General features: G+C 61.8%; 3 protein-coding genes across 6 annotated transcripts; 2 read left to right on the top strand and 1 right to left on the bottom strand.

Annotated features, from left to right (window-relative positions):
* Window positions 1–95: 95 nt before the first annotated feature.
* Window positions 96–2,065, bottom strand: TMEM141 (transmembrane protein 141). Its single transcript, XM_082401904.1, has 5 exons — window positions 1,950–2,065; window positions 1,606–1,672; window positions 1,315–1,398; window positions 939–1,046; window positions 96–538 (listed from the first exon to the last, which is right to left on the bottom strand). The coding sequence occupies exons 1-5, from the start codon at window positions 2,001–2,003 to the stop codon at window positions 525–527; spliced, it is 327 nt and encodes a 108-aa protein (XP_082258030.1). The 5' UTR covers window positions 2,004–2,065; the 3' UTR covers window positions 96–524.
* Window positions 2,066–18,267: 16,202 nt separating this feature from the next.
* Window positions 18,268–21,386, top strand: LOC309632940 (epididymal-specific lipocalin-8-like). 4 transcript variants are annotated; one of them, XM_082401022.1, is made up of 6 exons: window positions 18,268–18,477; window positions 19,454–19,584; window positions 20,027–20,097; window positions 20,409–20,513; window positions 20,592–20,681; window positions 21,262–21,386. In XM_082401022.1, the coding sequence occupies exons 1-6, from the start codon at window positions 18,394–18,396 to the stop codon at window positions 21,366–21,368; spliced, it is 588 nt and encodes a 195-aa protein (XP_082257148.1). In that variant the 5' UTR covers window positions 18,268–18,393; the 3' UTR covers window positions 21,369–21,386. The 4 variants fall into 4 exon arrangements, with proteins under 4 accessions (XP_082257148.1, XP_082257147.1, XP_082257146.1 ...); XM_082401021.1 differs by adding an exon at window positions 20,779–20,804 and having other exon boundaries at window positions 20,409–20,681; XM_082401020.1 differs by adding an exon at window positions 20,779–20,804 and having other exon boundaries at window positions 20,409–20,681; window positions 21,137–21,386.
* Window positions 21,387–23,605: 2,219 nt separating this feature from the next.
* Window positions 23,606–24,934, top strand: LCN8 (lipocalin 8). The gene is made up of 4 exons (XM_082400652.1): window positions 23,606–23,819; window positions 24,324–24,428; window positions 24,652–24,753; window positions 24,829–24,934. The coding sequence occupies exons 1-4, from the start codon at window positions 23,687–23,689 to the stop codon at window positions 24,852–24,854; spliced, it is 366 nt and encodes a 121-aa protein (XP_082256778.1). The 5' UTR covers window positions 23,606–23,686; the 3' UTR covers window positions 24,855–24,934.
* The last annotated feature ends 1,734 nt before the right edge of the window (window positions 24,935–26,668 follow it).

Raw genomic sequence — 26,668 nt, 5'->3', positions numbered from 1 at the left:
GCACCTCCTCCAATCAGCTGTATGGTACCGAGGTGACATTTCTCTCATCTTCTTACTGCTCTGACTTGCTTCCCAACTGCTTTAGAACTCAGGCGGGAAGCGGGAAAGCGTTTATTAGTCCCACAACCCCCAGCAGAAGCTGTCGGCTCTGACTGGGGTGGGCGGGGGGATGCAGGGGTCAGAAAGGGCATATCAGCAGCAGGAAGTGCAGAAGGCCCAACCCCCCACCCCAGAGCTGCCACCCCCAAACATGCATGAGACAGGCCTGCTCTTCTCCAGCTCTGTGTCCACCACGCTTCTCGCTGCCCTGAAGGAGGCCAGCCACCCCAGGGGCAGCACCTCCTGGTCTGACCTTCTGGGCGTCCAGGCTGGGCAGGAGCAGTTTGCTCAGGTCTGACAGAGATGGCCATGCATGTGTGCAGGGGACATGGGTGTGGGGAGGCCAGCCTCGGGTGCAGAGGTGCTGAGGGCTGTGCTCTAGAACTCTCCGGCCCCAGGTCTTCTGTGCCCTGGCTGGAGCTCTCCTAGCTGTGCCGATCTGTAAGAGGCAAAGGGAGACAGCTAGAACCACACCCCAAAGCTGCTCCTGGTCCCTGTGCCCATTTTACCAGGGCAAAAACTGAGGCCCGTAACAGGAGGGATGCAGGCAGTGGAGGCCAGGCTTGAGATCAATCAGCTTGGTGTCCAATGCGGGGCCTCTCAATCTGGCCGCTCTTCTTGGGGTGCCCGCCCTCCTCACTCTGCACTCGCCCAGGGCCACCCAGCCCCTCCTGGGTCTTCCTCCTGCACAAGGGCCTGGAAGTTCTGTCTGCCGCAGGCCCCCTCCCTCCAGCCCCCACCCCCACACGCGTGTCAAGGGGACAGGCCTGTCCCGCCTACACCTTGGGCCCGGGCACTGGAGCCTTGGTTCTGCGTCCTGCTGCCCCCGGGACCCTCACCTGTGTCCATGTCTTTGGGGAGCTGCCCTGTCTCCAGGAAGAGCCAGAGGTTGCTGCATTTCTGCGACTCCACTCGGGTCACCCAGTAGCTGGCCACTGAGCCTGCGACTGGGGAGTGGGGGGCAGGGGCCAGTGGGCAGGGGGCCAGGGCCTCTGCACTTGTCAGGGGAAGGGAGCAGGGTGCAGGCTTGTTCCGGGCAGATGGGAGTGGTGGGGTCCAGCAGGGCTCCCACTGAGAACTGGAGCCCCATCCCCGGAGGCAGGGATGCCCGGAACCACAGCCCCCCCACCCCTAGTGGGATCCACTTCTGCTGAAGAGCCAGCGGCAACGGGGGTGCATTTCAGGGGCCCCAGGCACCAGCCCTGAAGTACCCACCCACGGCCACCAGCACGTTCCACTGAAAGGGGTACGGAAACTTCCTCTGAACGAGCATCTGCAGGCCGACGGTCGCACCGGTGCCTGCCAAGAGCCATGGTCCACGTCAGCCAGCCCGTCCACGGGGCTGGCCAGGGGACCACCGGGGCTCTCGGCCTAAGTGCTCGCGGCACCTGCCAGGCTCCGAGCACTGCGGGCTGGCGACCTGGCGCCACCTGCTGGGGAGTCAGGGTGAGACAGGAGGGTGAGGTCTCTTCACACCCCAAGGACAGACACCTGGACCCAGCCTACCTGTGACAAAGGTGAAAATGCCCTTCATGAAGGCGTTCGACTGGCACGCGGCATACTCCCCCAGTCCCTGGGATGGGGGAGGGGGTTGAAGGCTCAGTTCCCCGTCCCTCCTTTGGGCACACTCCGGCCCTGGGGGAGGGGACCACTCATCGTGAGGCCCTGGGGGCCTGGACACATCCCACCTGCCCCCATGCCCACCCAGGATGCCTCGATCTCCACAGCAAGAGGGTCCCCCACCTCTGTCCCTCTTCTCTTCCCTGATAAGGGCACTCCCACCGAGGCCCCCGCCCCGCTCAGGTCAGCTTCTGAGGTCAGGGGCCCGCGTCGCAGGCCAGCCTTCTCACCGGGTGCTTGCTGGCCACGGCGTCGTCCACCCGGGACAGGCCCAGGTTCACCATGGCTGGCGGGGCGCGGGGAGCCGGCGGGGCAGAGCGGCGCCGGACCGGGCGGAGGGGCGGGGCCGGATGGGGCGGGGCGGGGCCTGCGCAGGGCCGGACGGAGGGCAGGGGGCGGAGCCGGCCGCGCTTTCCCCAGGTGCAGCTCTGTGACGTTGGGCGGCGAGGCGGCGGCGCGAACGCGGGCGCCGGCGCGCGCTCCTCCCCGCGGGCCCGGCCTGGGTCGTCCGCCTCATTTCCAAGCTCTCAGAGACATAATGATTCCTGTTAGTATTATTTGTGGGGGTGGGGCTTTGCTTACGGGATTACATCTACTGAAAACGACCGCGGAATAGTGTATCCGAAGATGATATAGCGAGTTAATTCCAAAAATACCGTAAGCGCGTACTTGGTGCCAGTTCTGTGCTAGGAGTTGGGGGTCCCACGGAGGAGTCAGAGCTCCTAGCCCTCATAGAGCAGACAGGTAAACAGACCTGGGAGGAGGTCAGGAAAACAAAATGGGTCAGGGTATGGAGAGAGGCCAGGGCCTGTGTGTGCGTGTGTGTGTGCGCGCCCGCCCTCAAGGAGAGACCCGCGTGGGAGGGTCAGGCAGAGGACCCTCAACCTTGAGCTGCTGTGCGGGACTAAGCGTGGCCTATTTGCAGAAGCTTCAGGAGGCCCACGTGGCTGGATCTGAGGGCGAGAGGCGAGGGTTGGGCTGGGCCTTGAAGCCTGGTGGGAACTTAAGTTCCTCTGATTGCGCACAGCCAGGCACAGCCAGGGATGTCAGCTCAGTGGACACCTCGCTGTCCCTGCACGGCGGGGGGCCAGCCTTCCAGGAGTGCATCTGCTAAGGTTTAGAGAGTGTTTCGGCAGTGGAGCAGGCAGGGGTGCTGTCATGGTGCAGCGTGCTGTCAGGATATAGGGGGCTACTGGGGTGCAAGAGTGCTGTCAGGGTGCTCTTGGGGTGTGTTTGGAGGCTGCACTAACAGGCCTCGGCATTGTGTTGGAGGTGCCAGTGAGGAAGGAAGGGGACCCAGGCCGGCCTCCAGGGCTTGCCCTGAGCACAGGTGGGCACAGCAGTGGGGGCTGAGGGGAGCTGATGGTGTGGGGCACACTGGGAGGCGGTTCGGGCTCTGTCGGGTCTGAGATGTCTGGAGACAGGAGACTGGGATGTGTGAATCTGGAACCCAGTGGGGAGGTCAAGGTTGTAGTTAAAAATGCTTTCTCTAAAGAAAAATTTATTATTGCTTGTTAATGAAAATAGTGTATATTCCATATAAAAATTAAAGCTGTGCAGATGCTCCTGAAGTAAAATGCACGTCCCCCACCACCAATGCGGGCGCTGGCCGGAACATTCCCTGTGCAAGTGGGTGATGGGGGTGGGCGATGGGGGGATGGGGGGAGACGTGGGGTGATGAAGAGACATAGGGTGCAGCCGTTGCCAGCGCCTGCTCCTTCCCAGGGCTCTGGAGAGAAGTGCCCGGGGCGCCCTCAGGGTGGGCTGGAGGGGGGCAGGGCGATTTCACCAGGTGCAGTGTGATCGAAGTCACCACTGCCTCTGTGACAAGGTGTGGCTGGTTCACTTCTACTCCAGTTAAACCCAAAGTTGCTACTTGTTAGTGTGTGTCTTTGGAAGTATCACCACGAAGTGGGTCAACAATTTACTGTTGAAGTCACTTGAGGAAATTGGCTTTCAAGCCTAAACAGAGGGTGCAATGCTATCTTAGTACAGAGTCATTAGGACTGACTGGCAGCTATTTTCCACCCTTGGCTGATGCTTTGATAATCTTAGTATTTAGTTTCTCAGGCAAGCCACCTACAGACTCCTGTAGATCAGCTTTGGAAGTCTTAGAATACATGAACTCAGAAAGCCGTTTCATCTTCTCTTGTGTTGAAGAGACAGTGTGGAAATTCTACTGACATATGAAATATTCTTTTGCTTCAGAATCTTTTGCCTTGGGAGTTCCCTGGTGGGCAGTGGTAAGGAATCCGCCTGCCAACGCAGGGGAAGCGGGTTTGAGCCCTGGGCGGGGAACTAAGATCCCACATGCCACAGGACAACTAAGCCCCCGTGCCACAACTACAGAGCTCACATGCCGCAAACTGCAGAGCCCATGGGCCACAACTAGAGAGAGAAAACCTGCACACCACAGCTAGAGAGAAGCCCACGCGCCCCAACGAAGTGCCCACGCGCCGCAACAAAAACGATCCTGCATGCCTCAACAAAGATCCCGCGTGCCGCAACTAAGACGACGCAGCCAAAAAAACCAAAAACCAAAACACACACAAAAAAAACCATTGCCTTTCCCAAATTCCCTTTTTGTACCATTCATTTCTTCTTGGCTCCATAATCTGAAGGTGGACTGAGTTGTTGAAGTTTACCATTTTCTTCAACAGCTCTTTTGACTTACGAATAGGTCAGCGGGCTGGGGCCTGGGCCTCTGCACTTCTCAGGGAAAGGGCACAACCGATACATTTCAGACCAGGCTGAACCTTGCAGAAGCGTTCCTGCCAAATGCTCCATCTTCAGGAAGAAGCCCCGCCCAGGTATCGCTAACCTATCCATGTGCCACCAAGCTCCAAGGAGCAGACACTTGGATTCATGCATCACATCTGAAAAAGCACCAACCCCTGACTGGAGCTGCATACCATCTGGTGACCTGAAAGTAAAGATTTCCAGGAATTAAAGCAGGTGACATCTGACCAGACGGCTTTCCCAAGATGTCTGGACCAGGCCTGTACGCCCTTTTCTCACTGTTGCTGCTTCTCTCTCTCTTTCATGGGAAGACAACACCCTTGTCCACATTTCCCAAACCCTTGTGAAAGGGGGAAACCTCTTCTTTTGATTATGGCCTTTTGGAAACAGCCTTATCATGATCCCGTGACAAATTAATCTTTTACTTGCCTTTTGGGAAGCGTTAGACGGTTCAGGATTCACAGTGTTTATTTCATCTGAACTATTAACTGACTCTGGGTTCTTATCTACACTCTCTGAATTTGCAAACTTACAGGCTGTATTTTTCATAATATAATTGGTTCCAAACAGTTCTTTTGAGATAACAATACTATTTTTAATAGTAAATAGTATTGTTTAATAGTATTTAATTGAAGTTTTGCTCTTTTTTCAGAGCTCATCAGCTATCGCTTCACGTTTATTTCTGTGCTGTTTCTTCCCAACATACTCAGGAAATTCTTTCAGTTTGAGTGTGCTCCTTCTGTATTTACTGTTCTATTTCCTCCTCATAACAAAACGGAGGCCTTCCATTGATCCACTTTACTAAACCTTCATGGCTGCCTAAGTGGGAACTTCCAGGAGGCGTATTTGACTGCAGATTTCCCTCCATGGGGAGAGCCTTGTTCCCTTGGGTCAGAGTTAAGTACCAATGAAAAATGACCAGAAAAGTGGAAACTCGGGAATTCCCTGGAGGTCCAGTGGTTAGGATTCAGTGCTTTCACTGCCAGGGAGCCCAGGTTCAATCCCTAGTCAGGGAAATAAGATCCCACAAGACACGTGGCACGGCCAGAAAAAAAAAAAAAGTGGAAACTCAACTGCATAGAAGCAGGCATAGTTGCAAGTCTCACCTGCCTGTCTGTGGTCCTTTGATTTGTTCAGTTGGCCACCTTCAGGCATAAGATCCATGTTTGGAACCATCACACAATTTAGAGTTGTCATGTTACTCTTAATTCTGTTTTGTACGAATATTTTAAATTCTGCATTTTGTTGCCTGTCAAACTTTTGTAAAAATGATGTATCCTGGGACTTCCCTGGAGGTCCAGTGGTTAAGACTTCACCTTCCAATGCAGGGGGTGCGGGTTCGATCCCTGGTCAGGGAGCTAAGATCCCACGTGCCTCAGGGCCAAAAAACCAAAACATAAAACAGATGTAATATTGTAACAAATTCAATAAAGACTTTAAAAATGGTTCATGTCAAAAAAAAATTAAAAAAAAAAACAATGTAGCCAATAAAGAGATACTGGCTCAACATTTCAAAATAATCTCCCTTGGCCTTAATAAAACAGCAACATGGGTTTATTCGGGAACAGTAAAGAACTGCAATTCAGGACAAGCAATCTAGGGCAAACCACAGCAAGTGCAGAGAACAAAGGAGAGGAAACTCTTTTATAGAGGAGAAGAGGGAGTTGAGAGGGGCTGTTCTAAACAAAATGTCCATTGGAGGAAACTGGGAGTTCGCAGTATAGTGACTTTTCATTGGCTGAACTGTGATGGTCTCTCATTGGCTGGGCTGTTGCTGGGCTGGGAGAAAATCTTCCTTCCTCCTGCTGGGTAGAAAGCAGTAACCTTCCTGCTGGGTCTGCAATTGAGGCTGCATGGTAGGGTGTGAGAGCTCCCCCTTCTGGCCTCCTGACTGCAGTTTAGTGAGGGTTCCCTTTATTAATTTTCACATAAAGGAGAGGCCTGAGGGTCCAGAGGGAAACCACCCCATGCCTCCGAGAATGCTGCAGCTCTCTGGCTCCAGACCTGGACCTCCCACCCCCACCAAGGGGCCCTGCTCACTAACGAGGTGCAGGCATGACCCCTCCCCTGCCTGGCTGGGCCTCCCATTCCTCACAGCTCAGCTTTTCTCCACAGAAATGGAACCCAAGTCATGTGCAAACACACCACTTCCCCGACCTTGGCCAGCTTCACTCATCTGTGCCCCAAGACCCTTCTCCAACAGGAGGGCAGGCACCTCGCCCGACCCCACCCAAGGTGCTTCCGAGAATCACGGGCAGCTGGACACGTGCCCTGTGACGATTGGCCCAAATGGCCAGGACTTGAACGATAACGAACAATAATTTCTGTCCGCATCTTCAACTCAGGACCAACTGGAGAAAGACAAATATGCCCCCTAAACAACCACAGGGGATGCCTACCTGTTCTCATTTGGGTGGTCTTCATTTATTTCCACTGTTGTAATCGGTCTTTTATGTTTTTCATCTTTTTTGTTATTAAAAAAGAAGTTCTAAATATTCCTATAGAAAACTGGTTAATCTTTATCAGGTTTACCTTTTCTGATTTTCGTAGACTTGGTCCATACCAAATTAAAAATTTTTTTTCCTACCAGCACTGTTAAATTTCATTTTTATGTGGAAATCTGATCCATCTGGAATTTATTTTGATGTTAGGAGTGAGGTGGTGATCTAGCTACGTATGTATTTTCTAAATGGTCCCTAGTGGTGACAGTTTTGTTGACTGCGTATTCAAGCTTTTCTCCACAGATGGAAACATGTCCTTCATCGTATGCTGAATTCCCCTGTCATTTGTGTCTCTTCCCATTTTTCTAGATTCTTCTGTTATTTTATTTACAATCATGCTCTTACTGCTCATGATTTTATAACAGGTTTCAATGTCTTGTAGAACTAGTTGCCTGGGTTTATTTTTCCTTTGTAGAATTTTTTAAGTTTTTATTCCATGTTTACTTTTTCATATGAAATTAGAAAAAAAAATTTTTTTTCTGGTTGAAATTTTTTAAAACTTGGAATTCTAAAAAATGTATAGATGATGATTCAGGGAGAACTGGTGTCTTTATGATAATGTGGTTTATTTTTTAGGGTCATCCCTGGAACAAGTTGCTTTTCCAGCATCTGTTCAGCCCTGACCCATTTCCTGCAGGGACAAGGAGGCAGACTCTAATTAGGAGAAAGCGGGGAGTTTGTTTACAAAGAAACGATCTATCCACACATGGGTGGGGCGTAGGGGAGCCCAGAGCAGCAGAGCTGACGGTCCCCAGGCGTAAGGGTGGAGGGGAGGGCAGCATCCAGAATTCAGAGGAGAACCGTGTGGATGAGGCTCCCCAAGCCGCGAGACCAGTGACCTGAGGGTGGGGGGCTCGGCCAGCACCTGGTGGCCTCGATCCCCCTCCTCCCCATCTCCCGTCGGGCTCCCTGGCTGAGCCCAGCAGGGCAGGGGACGGGGGTCCTTGACGCCGTGCGTTCAGGTTGGGTCCCTCCGTGGTCAGCAGGGTGGAGTGAGGCACGGCCTGAAGGTCCTCCTCTGAGGGCGGAGGGCTGGGACCGAGAAGTGGCCCAGCCGTGCCAGGAAGCCGACATCTGGCTTTGAGCTGGGCCCCACGTCAGGGGGACAGGGCCCGGCCTGGGGGGACGACGGCAGCCCTGGACAACTGGAGCCAGGGCGGGTCACAGGAGGGATGTCAGGCTCCCGGATTAGCGGGAGGCTGGAGAACCGAGTGGCGGGAACTGGGGCCGCTCCAGGCGCTGAGCAGGAACCAACAGGAACGTCCAGGGGAGCCTTGGGTCCGAGGCCACGCGGGGGGCACTGAGCTCCGACCAGCGGCGTCCCCACCAGCTTCCCACGAGGCTCAGCCCCCAGGAGCGCCCCCTAGCGCCCGCCAGTCTTCACAGCAGGCTGCGGGCTGCTGGGGAGGGGGAGGAGGGGGAGGAGGGGGAGGAGGAGGGGGAGGGGAGGGGGGAGGGGAGGGGGAGGGGAGGGGAGGGGGAGGGGAGGGGGCGGGCAGCGGGGAGGCGCGAGGCAGCCAGGTCAATCCCAGCTCACCCCTTATGCCAGCACCAGGCTGACCGTTGCCAGTGCCCTGAGTGCAGCTCCTGCCCTGAGGGGCCCTTGCTGGCCTGGCGTCCACCCTGTCAGTCCAACCTCCCCAGCGAAGAGTGCTGGGAGGGGCTCTGGTTCCTGCCTCCTAGGCAGTCGTCCTTCAGCCCCTGCCCTCTGGTGCCCTGGGCCTCTTCTATGGAGGGCGTGGGGAGTCACCCCTGCCCCTCGTGGGCTATCTGTGCCTGAGGCCCTGGCCCCTGGGTTTGTCCGCTTTGCTGGCCCTTGTGACCTGAGCTGGAACAGGGTGGGGTGGGGTGGAGGGCGTCACGTGTACTTTTTTTTTTTTCCTGAAATTAAGTCTTTGGCATTGGCAGCATCACAACTTCCGTCCTCAATGAAAAGTGGAATAGCAGTTGGCAGTGGGCTTTATTTCCAGCAGCCTTATTGACATTTAATTCAGGGACTGTATAGTTCACCCATATAAGTGTACAATTCAGTGGGGTTTAGTGCATTCATAGAGTTGGGCAACCATCACCACCATCAACTCTAGAACATTTCCCTGACCCAAAGGGAGAGCCTGTGCCCATTAAACAGCTGCTCCCCACTGCCCCAGGACCTGGTAACCACTAATCTCCTTTCTGTCTCCATGCACTTGCCTCTCTGCACTTTGCATACAGGGGGGTTCCTACACCACATGGCCTTTGGGGCCTGGTCTCTCACCCAGCACCCTGTCTTCACGGTTCATCCTGTTCCTTCTCATACGGACAACTTTCTGACGTGTGGATAGACCCTGTTTGTTTATCCATTCATTGGTAGCAGTTTTGAAGCTTGGAAACCCTGCAACGGACCCCACTTCAATATAAGGTGACCTTCCTTCCCGGGGACCCCTCCCCAGCCCCAGCAGGCACGAAGCCCCATGTAAGCCCTTCTGCCAGCCCGGCAAGCAGGGTCCCTTTGCTGCTGCCCTGTGGCCATTGCTGGGACTGCACCTGCTGTGCTTGGGTCCAGAGCCTTGCCAGCTCTGGTCTGACCACTGCCCACACCTCTCCTGCCAGTGCCCCCGTCCACGTCCTGAGCCCCCGCAAGCCTCCTGTGCCCTCCTCCTAGTCTCCTCCAGGGAGCTGAGGCCGGCAGGAAGCGATGGAGGCCCTGGCAGCGGTGCCCCTGCACTGCGGGGAGGGGTGCGGGGCTCCCACTGACCCGCTGCTCTCTGGGCCTGCAGTGCCAGCTGCACCCACGGACCACGCAGGCCAGATGTGGCCACACAAACCCTGCCCCGGCAGCAAATGTGTGCTGTGAAGATCCCAGTTTAGCAGACCTGCGGGCCAAAGCGACTTGGCCCCTGTTCATTCACAAGCATTAACTAGCCCCTTCCACCGCCAGGCCCTGCGCTCCAGGCTGGGGAAACAGACACCAACAGGCTGCCAGCAGGCTGGTACAGCTCCTGTTGTCACGGGGTTTACAGTGTGTGCGGGAGAGCAGACAACAAATAAACACAGCAGAGAATTCGGATGATGCTAAAGCCACCAGAAAAACGACTGGCAGGTGAAGGCTGGGGTTTGAGGAAGGCTGCTTGGAGGATGCAGAGGGTGAAAAGTAGCCCAGGGAGCAGGGGGCTCCGGTGAGGGGGCTGGATGGGACCTCCAGAGGGCCGCTGGGTGGGAGGGTGCAAGCAAGAGGCCTGGGGTGGGGCGGGGGCTGGCTGGGCTGCCCGCTGGGGAGCTGGGCTGGGCACAGGGCTGGGCTGGCCGCTGGGGAGCTGGGCTGGGCACAGGGCTGGGCTGGCCGCTGGGGAGCTGGGCTGGGCACAGGGCTGGGCTGGCCGCTGGGGAGCTGGGCTGGGCACAGGGCTGGGCTGGCCGCTGGGGAGCTGGGCTGGGCACAGGGCTGGGCTGGCCGCTGGGGAGCTGGGCTGGGCACAGGGCTGGGCTGCCCGCTGGGGAGCTGGGCTGGGCACAGGGCTGGGCTGGCCGCTGGGGAGCTGGGCTGGGCACAGGGCTGGGCTGGCCGCTGGGGAGCTGGGCTGGGCACAGGGCTGGGCACAGGGCTGGGCACAGGGCTGGGCTGCCCGCTGGGGGGCTGGGCTGGGCACAGGGCTGGGCACAGGGCTGGGCTGCCCACTGGGGAGCTGGGCTGGGCACAGGGCTGGGTTGGCCGCTGGGGAGCTGGGCTGGGCACAGGGCTGGGCACAGGGCTGGGCACAGGGCTGGGTTGGCCGCTGGGGAGCTGGGCTGGGCACAGGGCTGGGCTGGCCGCTGGGGAGCTGGGCTGGGCACAGGGCTGGGCACAGGGGTGGGCACAGGGCTGGGCTGGGCACAGGGCTGGGCACAGGGCTGGGCTGGCCGCTGGGGAGCTGGGCTGGGCACAGGGGTGGGCACAGGGGTGGGCACAGGGCTGGGCTGCGTGCGGGTTCTGTGCTCAGGGCCATGATGACTCAGGAGCATCTCAAGCAGGGACGCATCAGATCGATGCTTTACAGGCTTTGCTCCGACCACTTTGTGGAGGGTGGACTTGGGGGGTGAGGGTGAGTGGGGAGGCCAGGAGATGACCGGGCGTCGAAGACTCGTGATGGAGAGTCCCCAAACCACGGCCGGGGACACACCGGTGGCAGGTTCTCCACAGCCTGGGAGGTTGCCCTGCACCTCTGAGACTCAGACGGGTCCCCGGAGGGGTCTGCAGGTTGTTCATCGGGCCCCGCGAACGGCATTAGGTCATTTCCATTTTTTAGGGATTGTCAGTAAAATCACATGACCAGCCACCGGCAGGTTTTGTGTGTGTCTCATTTCTCTTGGGTAAATACCTAGGCGTGCGAGTGTCGAGCCGTATGGTAATGAATGTTTACCTTCATAAGAATCTGCTAAACCATTTCCCAGGGTGTTGCACCCTCTCGTTTTCCCCATCCCAGTGGTGACAGCCTTGATTTAGAAACAGAATCGCCATCCTGCTGGTGTGTAGCTGCATCTCCTTAGGACAAACGCCCGTGAGCCTCTCTGCGTGGGTTTGCTTTCTGTCTGGGAATCTTTTCAAATCTTTTGTCTGTTTTTAAAAAAAAAATTTTTTTTAATTGAGTCTTGAGAGTTCTCTACAGGTTCAGGATTTAAGTCCTTTATCAGATAGATGTGTGTTTTGTAAATATTTTCACGGGAAGGCTTTCACTGCATACTGTCTGATGACTCTGGGACCTGACTGAGAGCTGGCGTGGCCTGAAACCCAGTGGAGGCTGCGAGAGGGAGCCCTCGGCTCTGCCCCTCCCTCCCCGCTGGCCGATGGGGTCTTCCTCTGACTCTGAACCCACTTCCACTCCAGAGCGCAGTGCTGGCCTTCCCTGGGCACCGCTGCCTCTGACCCGAGGCCTCTGGGTGGTGTGTCCCGAGGTCACACGCTGTTCCTCAGAGTGTCTCTGGGGCCCTCTGTCTGAGTGGACATGAGAGGTCACCTGGAGAGGCCTCGGCAGCTTGAGCCCCCTCCAGCCCGTGGAGCCCCCCGGGCGACACTCTGGTCCACACGCTTATGCAACCAGGGATAAGGTGGCCGGACACCCTAATCCACCCTAAGTGGCAGCCCAGACCCACCCTCCTCTTGGGCTGCTGGAGGCCCAGCTGGGGGTCTGGAAGTGAGGGGTGCTCAGGCCTCTGACGTCACCTCTGTCACCCCAAGATGAGGTCCGGAGGCCTGGCCAGTGGTGGCTCCACTCCCGTGCGAGGAGGCGAGAGGTGGGGACTCTGGGGGCTCTGAGGGGAGCTCGCTGGTGGGGGCAACCCAACCAGCCGAGCCGCGGTCATGGAGGTGGCCGGGACACGAGGCAGGTGAGGGCCAGGCTCTCTGGAGCCTCCAGGAAACGACTCCCGGAGCAGGTGCGGACACTCGAGCGATCGTGCCAGACAGTGAGCAAAGAGGGCCTGGAGTTTGCGGAGCCAAGGTGCCTTTCGCTCCCCAAGCTGCTCATCGGCCGAGCCCCACTGCCGGGCTGGGCTGCCAAGCTGGGCCGGCGGGCGCCAGGGGCCAGAGGACTGGCCTGGGGATGGAGGCCCCCCTGCTGAGCTGCGTCCTGGCGCTGCTCTGAGCGACCTCGGCACAGGCTGAGGTCCTGGCACAGCCAGATTTTGATGCCAAAAAGGTATCGGAGGCCTCCGAGCTGTGCCACGCGGGTGGGGGTCCGGGCTGAGCCCTCACTGGAAACAATAGCGACGACGTGATAATAGTACCTACTGCCTTCCATGGAGCAGTTGTTCGGTGCCTTGGGCCCGCACACCCTTTAGAGCCCCTCTCCATTTAATCCTGAAACAATCATGTGTGTGGGTAATTACCGACCCACTTCACGGTTGGGAGAACTGAGGCTCACAGTGGCCATGAGACCTGCCCCAGGTGAGTGGGAGAACAGGGACCCAGACCCAAGAGATGGACACTCCGGAGACCCCCGGCTGTGTGGCTTCAGACAAATCTGCGTCCTTGTGGCCCAGGGTCCCGGTGCACCCCACCAACTCCCCTCCTCACCTGGCTGCCTTTTCAGGCCCTGTCCCCATCTCTTCTCCTGCCCCCCCTCATCACACACTCCCAGGTCTGGGTCTGCAGGGACCAGGTCAAGGTGGGGGTGGTCGAACCCCACAGCACGTTGGTTGGGTAGGGATTGACTGGAGGGGCCTCCAAGGGCTGGGCACTCAGGCCAAAGCTCATGCCTCTCTCTGGCTGGGGACCCACCCTCCCCTGCTTGGCCCACTGCCTCACACCCTGAGCGGGGGCTGAGATACTATTTTGCTTTCATTTCTGGGGGGCTTGGTACAGTGAACCGGGGGGGGGTCCCCAAGGAGAGAGGCTGGGGTGAGGGCTGGAGGCTGGCATTGGGAGCTGCAGGTAAGGATGCCTGAAGGGGGTGGGCCCAGGGGAACCTGGTCCCGGAGAACAGCGAGGCCGCCCCAACCTCCCAGATGCCGCCGTGTGCATTAGGAAAGGGCACTCCTCTGGGCAGCTGCCCGTCCCTGCCGGTCCCTTGGCCAGGCAGGCACTTTCATGCAGTGCACAACCTGCCCAACCTCGGGTGGCGGACCTGTTGTCAGCCTTCAAGAAAGTGCAGTGAGGCCAGGAGACCCTCATCTGCCCTTCTCTCTCACCTCTGTGAGCCACAGGGGTTCACAGGGACCCCTGTTCGGCCCCAGGCCGGACCCAGGAAGCGAGCCCCCAGGCCTTGAAGGCCTTCCAGGACTTCTACCCGACGGTGGGGCTGCCGGATGACATGGTGGTCACGCTGCCCAAGTCAGGTACCGCCGAGCCCCGCCCTGTGGGAAACCCCGCCCCACCAAGCCCTGCCCCGCCCCCTTTCCGGAGTCCTGGGAGGTACAGGCAGGAGGTGGCCTTCTCTTCTAAGGATGGGTTGGCAGCCGTTCCAGCCACTCTTCTTCACACCCCGCCCTTCCCCGTAACACACATGAGGGAGATGTTTGGGGCAGTCGGGGGCCGGGGGCCCCACGCTCTGTGGGGGGCTGTCCCGGGCAGGTCCCAGGAGCAAGTGGGCATTCCCAGCCAGCCCAGCCTCTCACAGACCCTCTGCCTTTCTACAGATGCGTGCTCCTCGGGGGCAAGGAAGCACCCTGACAGCTCGGGAGACCCACCGTGGCCCTTCCCAGGTGGGGGCCAGGGTAACTCCTCCCTGCCGTTCTCCAGGGCCTGTGCATGTGGGCTGCCCCTTCTCGCCATGCCTCTTGCCCTCTCACCTTCTGAGGTCTGCAGGTGCAGACCCCCGCCAACATCCATTGTTCTGCCTGGACACTCACCTGTGTGCGCCAGGCCTCAGCTGACACATCGCCTCTTCCAGGGAGCCTCTCCTGATTACCTAGGGCTGCCATAACAAACTACCACAAACTGGGTGGCTTAAAACAACAGAAATTTACTCTCTCACAGTCTAGAGGCCAGAGGTCCAGAATCAGGTTGTGGGCAGGGCTGGTTCCGTCTGGAGGCCGTAGGGGAGAATCCCGGCCTCTTCCAGCTTCTAGTGGTGCTGGTAATCCTTGGTGTTCCTTGACCTGTAGACCCATCACTCCCACCTCTGCGTCCGTTGTTACCTGGCCAGATTTCCCTCTTCTTATAAGGACATCAGTCATTGGATGTAGGGCCCACCCTAAATCTAGGGTTATCTCATCTCGAGATCCTGAACTAATTACATCTGCAAAGACCTTATTTCCAAATAAGATCACTTTCAGAGTTCCAAGTGGACTTGAATTTGTGGGGAGACGGTCCAACCCAGTACATTCTGTGTCCCCGTAGCCCCTGGCTTACCCCTGGGACACTGGGTCCTGCCTTGGAATCCCCTGTCCTCGTTCGCTTCCTGAGGGTCCCACGAGGCAGCCTTCTGGGTTGCTGCTATCACAGGGCTGGGTCCCCGGGAGCCCTTGGGACACGGATGCAGGTGGGCTCTTGGGGACACCTTCTCCCAAAGTGGACACCAGGAAACCATCGGGCCCCTCACCCGTGTTCATCGTGAAGAATTTGGGAGCCTATGTAAAACAATAAATAAGGGACGCGACGTGACAGTCGCCAGCATTGGGAGGCGCCCCTGCAGCCTCTCCTGGCAGGATCAGATGTCGCTCGGTGGGGGCTTCCTGAGTGGCCCGCGGGCAGTGCCCCTCCGGCCTTCACAGGCCTTCACCGCATCTGCTCTCCTGGCCGGCCTGGGGACGCCGGGGCTGCTGCGTCTTTCTGCGGGTCTGGATGACCCTGCCCAGGACCCCAGCCCTGTGTCCTGTCACATGGGAGCTTGTTTCAGCAATGTCACTGGGTGCGAGGAGGGCGGTTAGGGATCGTGTCACATCACCCTCAGGAAGGTTCTAGCTGCGGAAGGTGTGAACCTGTCTTCCTGCTCTGTGCCCCACCCTCCAGGATTATCTTAGAAAAAGCAGCTTTCGGAGTAAAGTGCCCCATGTGGACCCTCTCTCAGGTGCTGAGTCTGTTGGGTCCGGCATGGTTTAGTGGCCATTCTGGGGCTTTCTTGCCACGCCAGCCCCTCACTGCTAACCAGGGAGTGAGCGAGGCCCTGGGGAGAGTGGCTGGGTCCCCAGGAGCCCGGGGCAGGGGCGGCGCTGGTGCTTGGGCGGCCTCCAGCCTGGGCCCTCGGGGGGCGGGGGCGGCACTGGGGGTGCGTTTCCACATTTGCAGAAGTTTTGGCGGCAGGATCCACTCGCACTGGCCTTTCTGGTGATGAGTAAATTGGGGGGCCCTGCTGCATGAGGGGGGCAGCTCGGGGTGTTCCAGGAGTGACCAGACCTTTCCTGTCTGTGCAGGGGGAACCGGAGCAACAGGCCTTGTCACCCGGAGGCGTCTGGACCCAAGGCCCTCCTGGCCTCCCCATCCCCTGTGCTCCGCAGGCAGCTCCTTGGGCCTCCCCCTGGCACTCAATAAACAGATTCTGCAGTTTTGAGGCCCCTCGCCTCTTTGGAGAGACCGTCAGGGAGGGCACAGCGGGCCCTGCTTTGACCCGGGCTCCTGAGGCCACTGAGGCAGGGAGGCTCGGGAGCTGAGGACGGGGACTCTGGCTGCTGGGCTCCTGGCTGAGGGCAGGAGGCGCCAGCCAAGGGTGGCACCTGTGGGGGCGGCAACCACAGGCAGCGTCCGGTGCCCCCGCCCAGCCCCCGTGGGTTCATGGCACCTGTGGGGGCGGCAACCACAGGCAGCGTCCGGTGCCCCCCGCCCAGCCCCCGTGGGTTCATGGCACCTGTGGGGGCGGCAACCACAGGCAGCGTCCGGTGCCCCCGCCCAGCCCCCGTGGGTTCATGGCACCTGTGGGGAAACCGAGGTGCCCTGTGCAGCCCAGCCCTGCGGCTGGCTCTCCTCGAGGTGCACAGATTCCCCTCCACAGGCCCGGAGGCAGGGGGGCTGCGGGGTGGCGCTTGTTGGGGTTTCCCTCTTGGTATTGGTGTGACCGTGGCCTTGGGCAAGTCATGTGAGCCTCTGTGAGGCTTGGGAATGGGTCACGGTCATGGCCAGTGCAGTCCGAGCCCCACCCTCCGGCCCCGCCTGAGCGCTCCTTGATGGACCCCTGGGCCCAGATGAGGAAACTGAGGCACAGAGAGGACGGCCACTTGCCTAGCAAGAGGCCAGGCTGGGATCCAGGGCCGGTGGCCAGGTTCCAGGGCCTGGGCTCTGTGCTGACCCCCCACGAGGTGTGGGACCAGGGGAGCCCCCCGCCCGGGGACCGTTGCCGCTCCCGCCCCGACGTCGTGCCCAGTGGAGCTCAGAGCGTTCAGTTCTGTCCGGTGCACACACTTCAAAGGGCCAGGCCTGCGGTGGGGCAGGAGGGCGCTGGACGTCCCGCTTCATTGCTCGCCGGCGTCTTGCAGCCCTCGCGGGGCCGGAGCTGGAAGCCATTAGCCCTGAGTGCATCTGTCCTCATCCTGGCCCTGGCCACCCCGAGACAGTGGGTGTCCCCCACACTTCCTGCCCTCCCTCTCCTGCCTGGCCGAGCCCCCGGGGGGGCCCTGGCTCCTCAGCCCGGTTCTGGGCTCAGCCTGGGGCTGGGTCAGCCGGCGCTCAGCCTCCTCGGGGGCCCCTGCTGCTCCTGCTTGTTGGATGGCCCCCCTGGTCTCTGGGCTGCCCTGTCCTAGCTTGACCCCCATACCTGTGACCCAACCCCACAGGCTTTGTTGGAGGTAGTGCTGCGTCCGGGGTCAAGCTGGCCAGTACCCCTGCCACTGGTGAGCAGGCCTCCCCTTTTAGCTGACCAAGCCTGGAGCCGTTCCCGGGTGGACTTTTTTAGCCTCGAAGGTGGGAAGGCTGCCCCCCACCGGCCAGGGACCAGGGGTGCTGATCTGGGTAGTGGTTGCTTTGGGCGCCCTGGAACCCCTCTTGGGCACCTAACCCCTGCTGCTCTGCTTCACTGTCATGATGGGTGGGGAAACTGAGGCAGAGCAGCTCGCCCGGGTTACACAGCTGGAGGGCCGGGGCTGGTGCCCAGGAAGCCTGACTCCATCTTCACCTTGACGTGCTTGTCATCTGGTCCTGAGCCCAGGAGAAACGCTTTGGGGGCGGTCGGGGGCCTGGGGCCTGGAGGGGAGGAGGTGGACGCTGGCGGCTCATGGGCCGTGGAGCGCAAGCCGGACAGGGTGTCCCCGGGGCCGGCCTTCTGGGCTGCGGGCCCCACTGCGCTGTGCGGTGTGGACGCATGGGGTGGGGTGGGTCCTGTCCGGGTGGGGGAGGCCCCCGGCACAAGAAGGAGGCGGAGCCGCTGCTGGCTCCCTGGCGCCTGCAGAGGCTCGCGGGGCTGGTGCGACCCCACCGCGCCCCACTGCCGCCTCCCGTGGGCCCTCCCCTCCCACTGGGCCTCTGTGCCTTTCAGGCGCTGCTCCCTCTGCAGGGAACGACCTTTCCCACGCAAGCTTCGCACCCCCCGCCATCGTTTCCCCCACCCGGGGGAGGACCCCCCACTCGGCTCTGCGGTCCAGGCCCGTGGAGCGTACGCCCACTTGTCCCAAGAGCCATCAGAAAGAGCCTGAAAACCACCATGTGTCCTGGGAGGAGGGCCCGGGTGTGCGTGCGGAGCTCTGAGCCCCTGGGGGTCTGGGCTTGGTGTATCCATCCCGTCAGCGCCCCCGGGGTGGGAGATGCGGTCCTGGGTCACCCCCGTGCAGGTGGAGGGGGGGCCTTGTCCTGCTCTTAGCCCCCAGGTGGGCCCCGCCGCAGTGTCCACCATCAGCCCCAGGCCAGGCAGGGGGTGGCGCCGGCTGCTCTAGTACAGGCCACACCCCCAGCCCCTCCCCGGGGCTGTGGGTGTCACGGGGCCGGATGCACGCCCCCTGAGCATTTGGAGGCCAAGTTCGCCGAGGACACTCTTGGGTGATTGCGCCACCTGCCAGCTCTCCCTCCCGATATAAACCCGGGTGCGGGGGCCACAGGAGCGGGGAGCACAGACCCTCGATGGAGGCCGGGCTGCTGAGCGCCGTCCTGGGCATTATCCTGCTGCAGGTGGAAATGACCGCGCAGGACCTGGACCTGCAGAAGGTGGCTTTCTTTCTGGGCCCGCGTGTGCAGCTACTCCAGGCCCCGCCTGCGCCCCAGCTGATGCTGGGCAGCTGCGTCGGGGCCCCAGGACTCACCCAGGCCAGCCCTGTGAGGGCAGGTGGTGGGGTGTCTGAGCTCAGCCCCGCCTGGTCTCTCCTCTCCTAGCGAGTGGGTGTGAGGCAAGTGCCCAGGGCTGGGCAGGGGCGGCGCCCTCCCTCAGGGCCTCCTGTGGGCAGGCCTGTGTCCTCAGCCCGGCCGGCTGGTCCTCTGGGGTCTCCAGGGTGTGGGGTCCCCCCTGTACCCTCTGACCCCGCACAGTGTAGGAGCCAGAGGAGGCTTTCCTGGTGCGGAGACCTCGGCCGCGGGCTTTGGTTTCCAACCCGATGCTTCTTTGCCCAAGTTCCTTCTTCGCCGGCTCTGTGTCGGCTGCTGGGCCAGGAGCACATCAGCAGGCTCAGAAGTGACAAATGTCGGACATGGATTCGTTTCTCTTGCAAAAATGATCAGTTTTCAAAAGTTTCAGATGGAAGGCCTGGGCTCCGGGTGGCCGTTTCTGCGGCAGGCGCTCGGTCCCCCAGCCTGGTCGGGCAGAGCCGGGCCTCTTCCGCGGGGGCAGCGCTGCTGGCCAGCGCTCCCCGGCGGCTGCCACATTCGGCTGGCCCTCTCCAGCCCCCCTCTCTCAGGCTCTAACCACCAGTGCCCCTGGCGTCCCGTCCCCGAGGACAGGCGGCAGCGAGGCTGGTTCCCCTTGGAGACTGAGATCCAGCCCTGTGGCAACTGCAGACAGGCCTGTGCGGGGAGGGGCTCGCCCTGTCGCCCCCCAAGGGACCCCTCAGAAGGCCGACGACTTGCTGCTTCAGAGCCTGCCAGATCCCTGCCTGGGAGGTCCGGGGAGAGGGGTCTGCCTCCTGGGGCCCAGGGGTGGGGTCTCTGTCCGTCTGCCCGAGACGGGCTTGGCTCCGGCCCCTTTCTCTAGATTGCAGGGTTCTGGCGGGAAGTTGGGGTGGCCTCCAGCCAAAACCTGGCACTGCAGACCCCAAAGAGGCTGGAGGCCTTGTTCCTGACCTTGACTGGGGAGGAGCTGACCGTGAAGGCTGCGTATAATAGGTAAGGGGCCTGGGCATAGCCCGGCTGCACCGGCTGCAGCTGTGGATGCGGACTTCATTGTCACTTGGGTGGACCAGGCCTCCCTGTGTCTATCTTGACCCTCCCCTGAGACCAGACCCCCAGGCTCCTAGAGCTGCATCTTCTCCCAAATAAAAGCACGGGGTCTTAATGAAGCCCCATCTGTTTACAAGAAAGGAAAATGCACTTAGGGGTAGGTGGCTCTCTGGAGGTCACAGAATCCTTGGGTGAGAGGCTGGCACGGTCCCATCCTGTGCCTCTGCCCTCCTTGTCCTGCTCCAGGCTCTCCTGGGGACGGACACACTGCCAGAGCCCTTCCTGAAGACACGCACCCACCCCCCCCAACACCCCCCGCCCTGGAAGTGTGCCCAGCAGAAGGAATGCAGGCTGGCGTTTTCCTAATGAGCACTTTCCTGCCTCTCAGCTCAGGAAGTTGTGAGACTGAACAAATAGTGAGCTCAGAAGTAAATGTTTCGGGGAGATTTGTTTTTCCTGGTAAGAGCCGTTTCCTTGTTGCGGCACTCACAGCCCTCTGGCCCTGCGCACCGGCTATGCTTGGCCATGCTGTTCCTCATGCTGTTCCCTGCACTCCTCCTCGTGCCCCAGACGCCCGTTCTCCCATCAAGAGACTGGTCATCCTGCCAGGGCCGCTCTAGTCCTCCCCTACCCCACCCTGGCATCCCGAGAGGGTCCCGGCTGGGTGGCGAGAGGATGGAATCCGGCCCTGCCGACCCTGGCCTCTGAGGTCCGCCCACCCCGAGGGTGCCCGGTCCGCCCAGGCCTGTCTCTCCCACTTGCTTGCACAGGCCACAGGGAGATCCAGGTGATAGACACAGACTACGAACAGTTCGCCATCCTGAGGGTGTCCCTCCACTGGCGGGACAAGGAGTTCCACGTGCTCAAGTATTTCAGTAAGCTGCCCCTGGGGGGTGCGGGGCCGCTGTGGTCCTCCTGGGGACCGCCCAGCCCAGGCCCCTGTGCTCCCACAGCTCGGAGCCTTGAGGGCGAGTATGAACCAGGCTTCTGGAAGTTCCGGGAGTTGACCGCAGACACGGGGCTGTACCTGGTGGCCCGGCACGGTGAGCCCCAGACCTTGGGGTGGGTGCTGGGCTAGGGGCCCCCAGGGTGGGGTCCGGGCACCTGTCCCGCAGTCCCTCACACTGTCCCGTCCCACAGGGAGGTGTGCCAAGCTCCTGAAGGAGGCGAGCCTTTGCCCCCGTCTGCGCTGAGCCCCGCCCGAGTCCCGGCCTGAGGGGAGCCCCTAGGCCTCCGGGGTGGTGACACCAGGCTGCCAGAAGGGGACCCTGGAGGCTGGGGCGGGGGGGAGGGCAGGGCTGGGCCAGGGAGGGGAGGAGGCTGGCCCTCGTCCCCCGTTTCCATCCAGCAGGGTCCTGCTGGGGGCGGTGGGGTGGGCGCAGGCCCTGTGGGCCCCTTCTCGGGCTCCCCGGGTCCCCCACTGTGCTAACACGTCAGCTGCACGACCTCCTCTGTCTCAACGGCCCCAAGAGGTTGGGACTATCACCCCACTTTGCAGGTAGAGAAACTGAGGCCCAGGTCACACAGCTAGGACACCCACTCCTGGCCGTGGCTCCAACCGCTGCCCCCTGGGGTCCTCGGAGGCCGGGCGGCACCCTGAGGCCCTGGCCTTCTGTGTCACAGGAGCTGATCTAGAGGAGCCCCTGCCCCCATCCGGGATGCTCGGAGCTCCGCCCACCCAGCCTCCCCTGGCCGCCCAGCCCTGGGGGGCCCGCCTGCACCTGCTCTGAATAAACTCTACTGCCAAACCCGCTTCCTCGAGTCTTTCCTGGGGCCGAGGGGTGACAGGTGGAGGTGGCGGGGTCAACAGAGGTGAAACCAGCTGCCCTGGAGCTTCTGCCATGAGGAGGTGGGTTGAGTCGAGCACCGTGAGGCCCTGCTCCATCTGCAGGGGCACAACCTCTCAGCTCTCCTTGGAGCAGGGACCCCAGGAGTCATTTCTGCATTCCGTGTGCAGCTCTCCCACCCTGCCCCCCTCGTATTCTCTCTCGGTCTCTCTGTCTCTGCCTCTCTGTGTCTATCTCTCTCTCTGTCTCTGTTCCTCTGTCTCTCCCCCACCCCTCTGGCTTGGCTACTGTCTGCTGTGTGCTGGGAAGCCCTCACCCGGCCTGTCTGCCTGTGAGGATGGCTGTGGCACTTGGAGGTGGGGTGGGGTCAAGGGCAAAGAGGGCAGCTGGGATTACAAGAGCCGCCGCGTGTCTGCTGCGTGGACTCGGACGAGTGCCTTCCGCCCTCTGCCGGTGAAGCTCTTCACCCGTAAGATGGGGAGACGCTGTCCCCGCCTGGGGGAACGATCCTGTGGGTGAAAAGCGGGTACCAGCAGGTGGGGCTGCCTTTGGCCGCTGTCTGGTCGGCAGGTTGCTGCTGATTGGCCAATTGCTGAGCGTGTGGCTTCTTCAAAGGACTCAGTCGGCCAGCAGGGCTGGAGGCGTCAGGACGTCCTGGCCCGCTCCTCGCTGCCCGCAGCCCGGGGTGGGCTGGGCTACACAGCGTCAGCGTCGCGTGGGCACCCATGTCCTTGGTCCTGCCCCGCTGACCGGGCCCGTGCCTGCTCAGCTGGCAGGCCCTGGGGGGCACGCGCCCGCGTCCTGAGCATGCCCGGGGCTCCCAGGTGGGCCGTGTACTGCGCCCCAAGCCAGCCACCTGGGTGCTGCTGAGGGCTCCTGCTGGGTCCTGCTGCTGTGAGGGGCCCTGCCCGCCGAACTCCCTCAGCACACATTCCCAAAGTGCTTCCCAGGGCACCTCGTGCCCTTTCATGTCACCATCCCCTCACCCTGGAGCCTGGGGGCCCTGGAGGCCCCGCTGGCCACGGGACGTGGTCTGAGCACCTGGGCGGCCTGGGCCCAGCCTGCAGGCGAGCGGATCAGGCGAATGAACACAGGAGGGAGCCTGGGCGACACCCGCGCCCCGTGGGCGGGTCCCCCTCGGGCCTGACCCCGCCGGCTGGTGGGCAGCCGCGAGCTGCCAGACCGCGTAATGAAGCCAGCCTGTGCCTTCCCCGACGCCCACAGGGAAGGGTATAAGCCTGGACTGGTGCCGAGGCCCATGTCCTGCGGCTTTGGGGAGCTGGCCCCAGCCCCCGCCTCCCAGACATGAGGGGCGAGGTGCTCGCAGCCCTGCTGGGGCTGTTCGTGGCGCTGGCGGCCGGTGTGGAGGACTTGAGCCTGAAGGACTTCGACTTTGCCCAGGTGGCCGGGTCAGGGCGCCTGCCGTGGGGGACAGGCCCGCCCCGGCGTGCCTGGGAGACCCTGCAGGGCCTGCTGCCTCTGGAGCCCCTGCCAGCTCCGCAGCGTGCGGGGCCCCGGGATTTCCCGGACCACTGTCCTGCCCTGTGGTCGGGGGTGGCCCTTGATCCGGGCTGCGGCTCCCCCGGGGCAGCCCCCCTCCAGCTCTCCGTCCCCCCAGTTTTCAGGTACTGGTACGAGATTGCCTTCGCTCCCAACCTGGAGCCCCAGGGCTCGCCCCGGACGAAGAAGATGGGGGCCGTAATGGTGGAGCAGGAGGGGCCACACCTGGCCCTGGCCTCCGTGTCTGACCAGTGAGTGGCGCCTCCCTCCCCTGTGCCACGCGGTCACCCTGCTGGGATGAGGGTGGGTTTTGGGTAGAAGGACACTGGGGGTACAACCCTTCCCAGACGAGGGGTCCGCAGAGCAGAGCAGGAGTCCCGGGGCCGTCATTCTCTAAGACGGTTGATGAGGTGACCTGCAGCCTCAGGGCCAGTGCGGGCTGGGGCTCGGCCTCTAGCCCCACCGCCCGGGACCCCTCCCTGCCGGGTGTCGGGGCGTCCCCGCGAGGCTGCCCCAGCCCAGGCACTGTGGACGAGCCCATGCTGCCTGCAGGCTCGCACGCCCCCGGCCTGGCCACCTCCCCAGCACGTGTACGGGCTGGGGAGGTGTCTCTGGCCCCTCCGAGGACCCCTAGTCTGAGCCTCAGAGGTGGGCACACTTTCGCTGCAGGAGAAGTTTGTTCCCAGAGGGCAGTCTCCTCCTGCCCGGCCGGGTGGCTGGGGGCTCCCGGGTGGTCTCGGGGCTGCCCCTGGCCCAGAGCAATGGCGTGGCGGGGCTGGAGGCTGCTGGGCTGGCAGGCGTCTGCTCTTTGCAGCGTGAGCCGCTGTGTGAAGGAGAAGAGCCAGGCTGTGAAGGGGGACGCCCCCGGGAAGTTCAAGCTTCCTATGGAGTCGGGTAAGGCGAGCTGCCTGCGGGGGGCCCTGTCCTCGCTCCCTGCCCTCACTCCGCTCAGCCTGGAGGTCAGCATGGTGCCCAGCAGGCTGGGGTCCTCCAGCCGTGCCTTCCCTGTGGACTGGACCAGGTGGGGACGCTGTGTCCCGCCACATGTGGCCCTTGCTCCGCCACACTGGGCACCGAGGGTCTTCCCGTGGGGACCTGGCCTCCGTGGGGCGCTCCCGGTCACCCGGCCCGGAGCCCTCGGCGCGAGGCTCAGTGCAAAGCCCGCATGGAAGCCCCCCAGCCGCCGTCTCCAGCCCCCAGCCTCTGGCCTCAGCTGCCAGGACCTCCTCTCTGAAATCCCTGACAATGTTGATCGGGCGTCTCCCTGTCCTGGTCAGCGGGGTTCCCTGCCCACCCGTGTGTGTGTGTCCTTCACAAGGCGGGGGTGCGCCCAGGGGCGTGGCCCGTGGGAGGTCCCCACCCAGAGCCTGGCAGGCCTGTGTTTGGTTCATTTCCCAGGAGGCAAAGAGGTCACTGTGGTGGCGACGGACTGCAAGACGTATGCCATCATGAACGTTGTCTTCCGCAAAGGAGGGAAGGCCCACAGTGTCCTGAAACTTTATAGTGAGCCCACGGGGGGACTCTTTACCTCTGCCCTGTCCCAGCCCAGAGAGGGGGCAGGAGAGGGCTCGGAGGTGGATGGGATGGGTGGGACAGGCAGGGAAAGGGACAGGACAGGGAGGGGGACGGGGTAGGGCAGGAAGGGGCACAGGACAGGGCAGGGAGAGTGTCTGTGGCTCCAGTCTCCTCCTGTGCCCCCCCAGCCAGCGGCAACCCTTCCTCGCAGGCCGGATGGTGGAACACAACGAAAAAGCCATGGACAGGTTCCTCGTAAAGGCCCTGGAGCACGGGCTGTCAGCAGTGGGCGTGCAGCTGCTCTCCAAGGACCGTGAGTGTCCGGGCCCCGGGGAGGCCTCTCTCCTGGCACCCATCTCCCCGTGTCACCGTCTTCTCTTCTCCACAGTGACCTGCGTGAACTTGCTGCCCTAGGCGGTGAGGTCCTGCCCTGACTCTGAGGCTGGGGCTCCGTCCACCAGGCCTTCCCATCACGCCTGGAAGAGGAGTTTGGGGTCTGAGGGGCGGTGGGGCTGTCTGGGGCAGACAGAGCCGAGGTCCAGACAGCGGGCCGAGCCGTGAGGGGCTGCCTGGGGGTCGAGGCCGTCAGCTGTCTGTTCTGGGCCAGCTCCTCCTCTGGTCACAGAGGCTGGGCTGAGAGTGCGGTCTGGGCACCTGTCCTGCAGCCCCTCACTCTGTCCTGTTCTATCGGGAGGTAAGCCTTTGCCCCGGTCTGAGCCCCACCCGAGTCCCGGCCTGAGGGGAGCCCCGGCTCGCTCTAGTTCCTGGGCCTCCGGGGTGGTGACATCAGGCTGCCAGGAGGGGACCCTGGAGGCTGGAAGGGTAGGGCAGGGCTGGGCCGGGGAGGGGAGGAGGCTGGCCCTCGTTCCCCGTTTCCATCCAGCAGGGTCCTGCTGGGGGGAGGGGGGTTGGGCACAGGCCCTGTGGGCCCCTTCTCGGGCTCCCCGGGTCCCCCACTGTGCTAACACGTCAGCTACACGACCCCCTCTGTCTCAACGGCCCCGAGAGGTTGGGACTATTACCCCGCTTTGCAGGTAGAGAAACTGAGGCCCAGGCCACACAGCTAGGACACCCACTCCTGGCCATGGCTCCAACCGCTGCCCCCCGGGGTCCTCGGAGGCCAGGCAGCGCCCTGAGGCCCTGGCCTTCCGTGTCACAGGAGCTGATCTAGAGGAGCCCCTGCCCCCACCCGGGATGCTCGGAGCCTCGCCCACCCAGCCTCCCCTGGCCGCCCAGCCCTGGGGGGCCCGCCTGCACCTGCTCTGAATAAACTCTACTGCCAAACCCGCTGCCTCGAGTCTTTCCTGGGGCCGAGGGGTGACAGGTGGGAGTGGTTGGGGTGTGTTTTCTGTGGCTGCCCTAAAAAGGACAGCAAACCCAACTCCCAGGTGGCCTGGGTTTACTGTGACCACGTCTGTCCCACCCCTGGCTGGACGTCCCCCTGCAGGGGGCTCAGTCAGCCGCAAGCCAGGCTGCCCTGGGGGCGGTGCGGGGGTAGGGGGACGGGGCGTCGTCTGCCACACTCCTAGGGTCTTCTCTGGTCCCTGAGAGCCAGAGGCAGCCCCAGGCTGGGCTCCCTGAGCAGAGCTCCTCTCAAATGAAAGGTGACCACAGCCGGCGCCTGTCTACCTTCGCCCATGGCTCCCTACTGCCCCGAACTCAAATCCATGGGCATTGGGTCCAAGGCCCTCGGCCACGGCTGCCCTCTGGCCCCCCACTGGCTCGCACCCGCAGGTCAGCCCAGCCTTCGTCAGTGCCTGGGGGCACCCTGCATTCTCTCACCCCAGGACCTGCGCTGTGATGTGTGATTCCCCCCCCCCTTCCATCAGCTGGGGCAGGGTAGAGAATGTGGGCGGGTGTCAGCCCCCTACCCACGTGCAGAGCAGCGTGACCGGGTTCCAAGCACGGCTGGGGTGCTGGGGTGCTGGTCCAGCCAGAGAGGAGAGACCCTGCTGACCCTCAGGTGTCCAGCCAGCCACCAGTAAGCCCTGCAGGAGTAAGGACCAGCCCTGAGGGAGGACCTACCTGGGACTCGCCTTAGCAAATCCTGAACCGAGTCCCAACAGACCCACAGGGCAGATGTTTGGAGACCGAATTCTGACGCATTCGAGGTGCTTGGGGAATACTTGCACTTTTCCCCAGATCTGTCAGGCCAGAGCTCGAGGGAGCAAGGTCGTCTGCCTCAGCTGGACTTCCCCATAGAAGGTTCTAGGATGTCTGCTTGGGCT

The sequence above is a fragment of the Balaenoptera borealis genome, assembly GCF_965194805.1.
Source record: "Balaenoptera borealis genome assembly, chromosome: 8".
Lineage (NCBI taxonomy): Eukaryota > Metazoa > Chordata > Mammalia > Artiodactyla > Balaenopteridae > Balaenoptera > Balaenoptera borealis.
The sequence above is the reverse complement of the archived record's forward strand: the minus strand, read 5'-3'. Positions and strand labels throughout refer to the sequence as shown.

Excerpts from the sequence above, each read along its gene's own strand:
- TMEM141 (XM_082401904.1), bottom strand. The coding sequence starts at position 2,003 with ATGGTGAACCTGGGCCTGTCCCGGGTGGACGACGCCGTGGCCAGCAAG. Across the intron at positions 1,399-1,605 it reads CATTTTCACCTTTGTCACAG|GCACCGGTGCGACCGTCGGC; the intron begins GTAGGCTGGGTC and ends GGCTCTTGGCAG. Across the intron at positions 1,047-1,314 it reads GAACGTGCTGGTGGCCGTGG|TCGCAGGCTCAGTGGCCAGC; the intron begins GTGGGTACTTCA and ends CCCACTCCCCAG.
- LOC309632940 (XM_082401019.1), top strand. The coding sequence starts at position 18,394 with ATGGAGGCCGGGCTGCTGAGCGCCGTCCTGGGCATTATCCTGCTGCAG. Across the intron at positions 18,478-19,453 it reads AGGACCTGGACCTGCAGAAG|ATTGCAGGGTTCTGGCGGGA; the intron begins GTGGCTTTCTTT and ends CCCTTTCTCTAG. Across the intron at positions 19,585-20,026 it reads GTGAAGGCTGCGTATAATAG|CTCAGGAAGTTGTGAGACTG; the intron begins GTAAGGGGCCTG and ends CCTGCCTCTCAG.
- LCN8 (XM_082400652.1), top strand. The coding sequence starts at position 23,687 with ATGGCGTGGCGGGGCTGGAGGCTGCTGGGCTGGCAGGCGTCTGCTCTT. Across the intron at positions 23,820-24,323 it reads CAAGCTTCCTATGGAGTCGG|GAGGCAAAGAGGTCACTGTG; the intron begins GTAAGGCGAGCT and ends TTCATTTCCCAG. Across the intron at positions 24,754-24,828 it reads GCAGCTGCTCTCCAAGGACC|TGACCTGCGTGAACTTGCTG; the intron begins GTGAGTGTCCGG and ends TCTTCTCCACAG.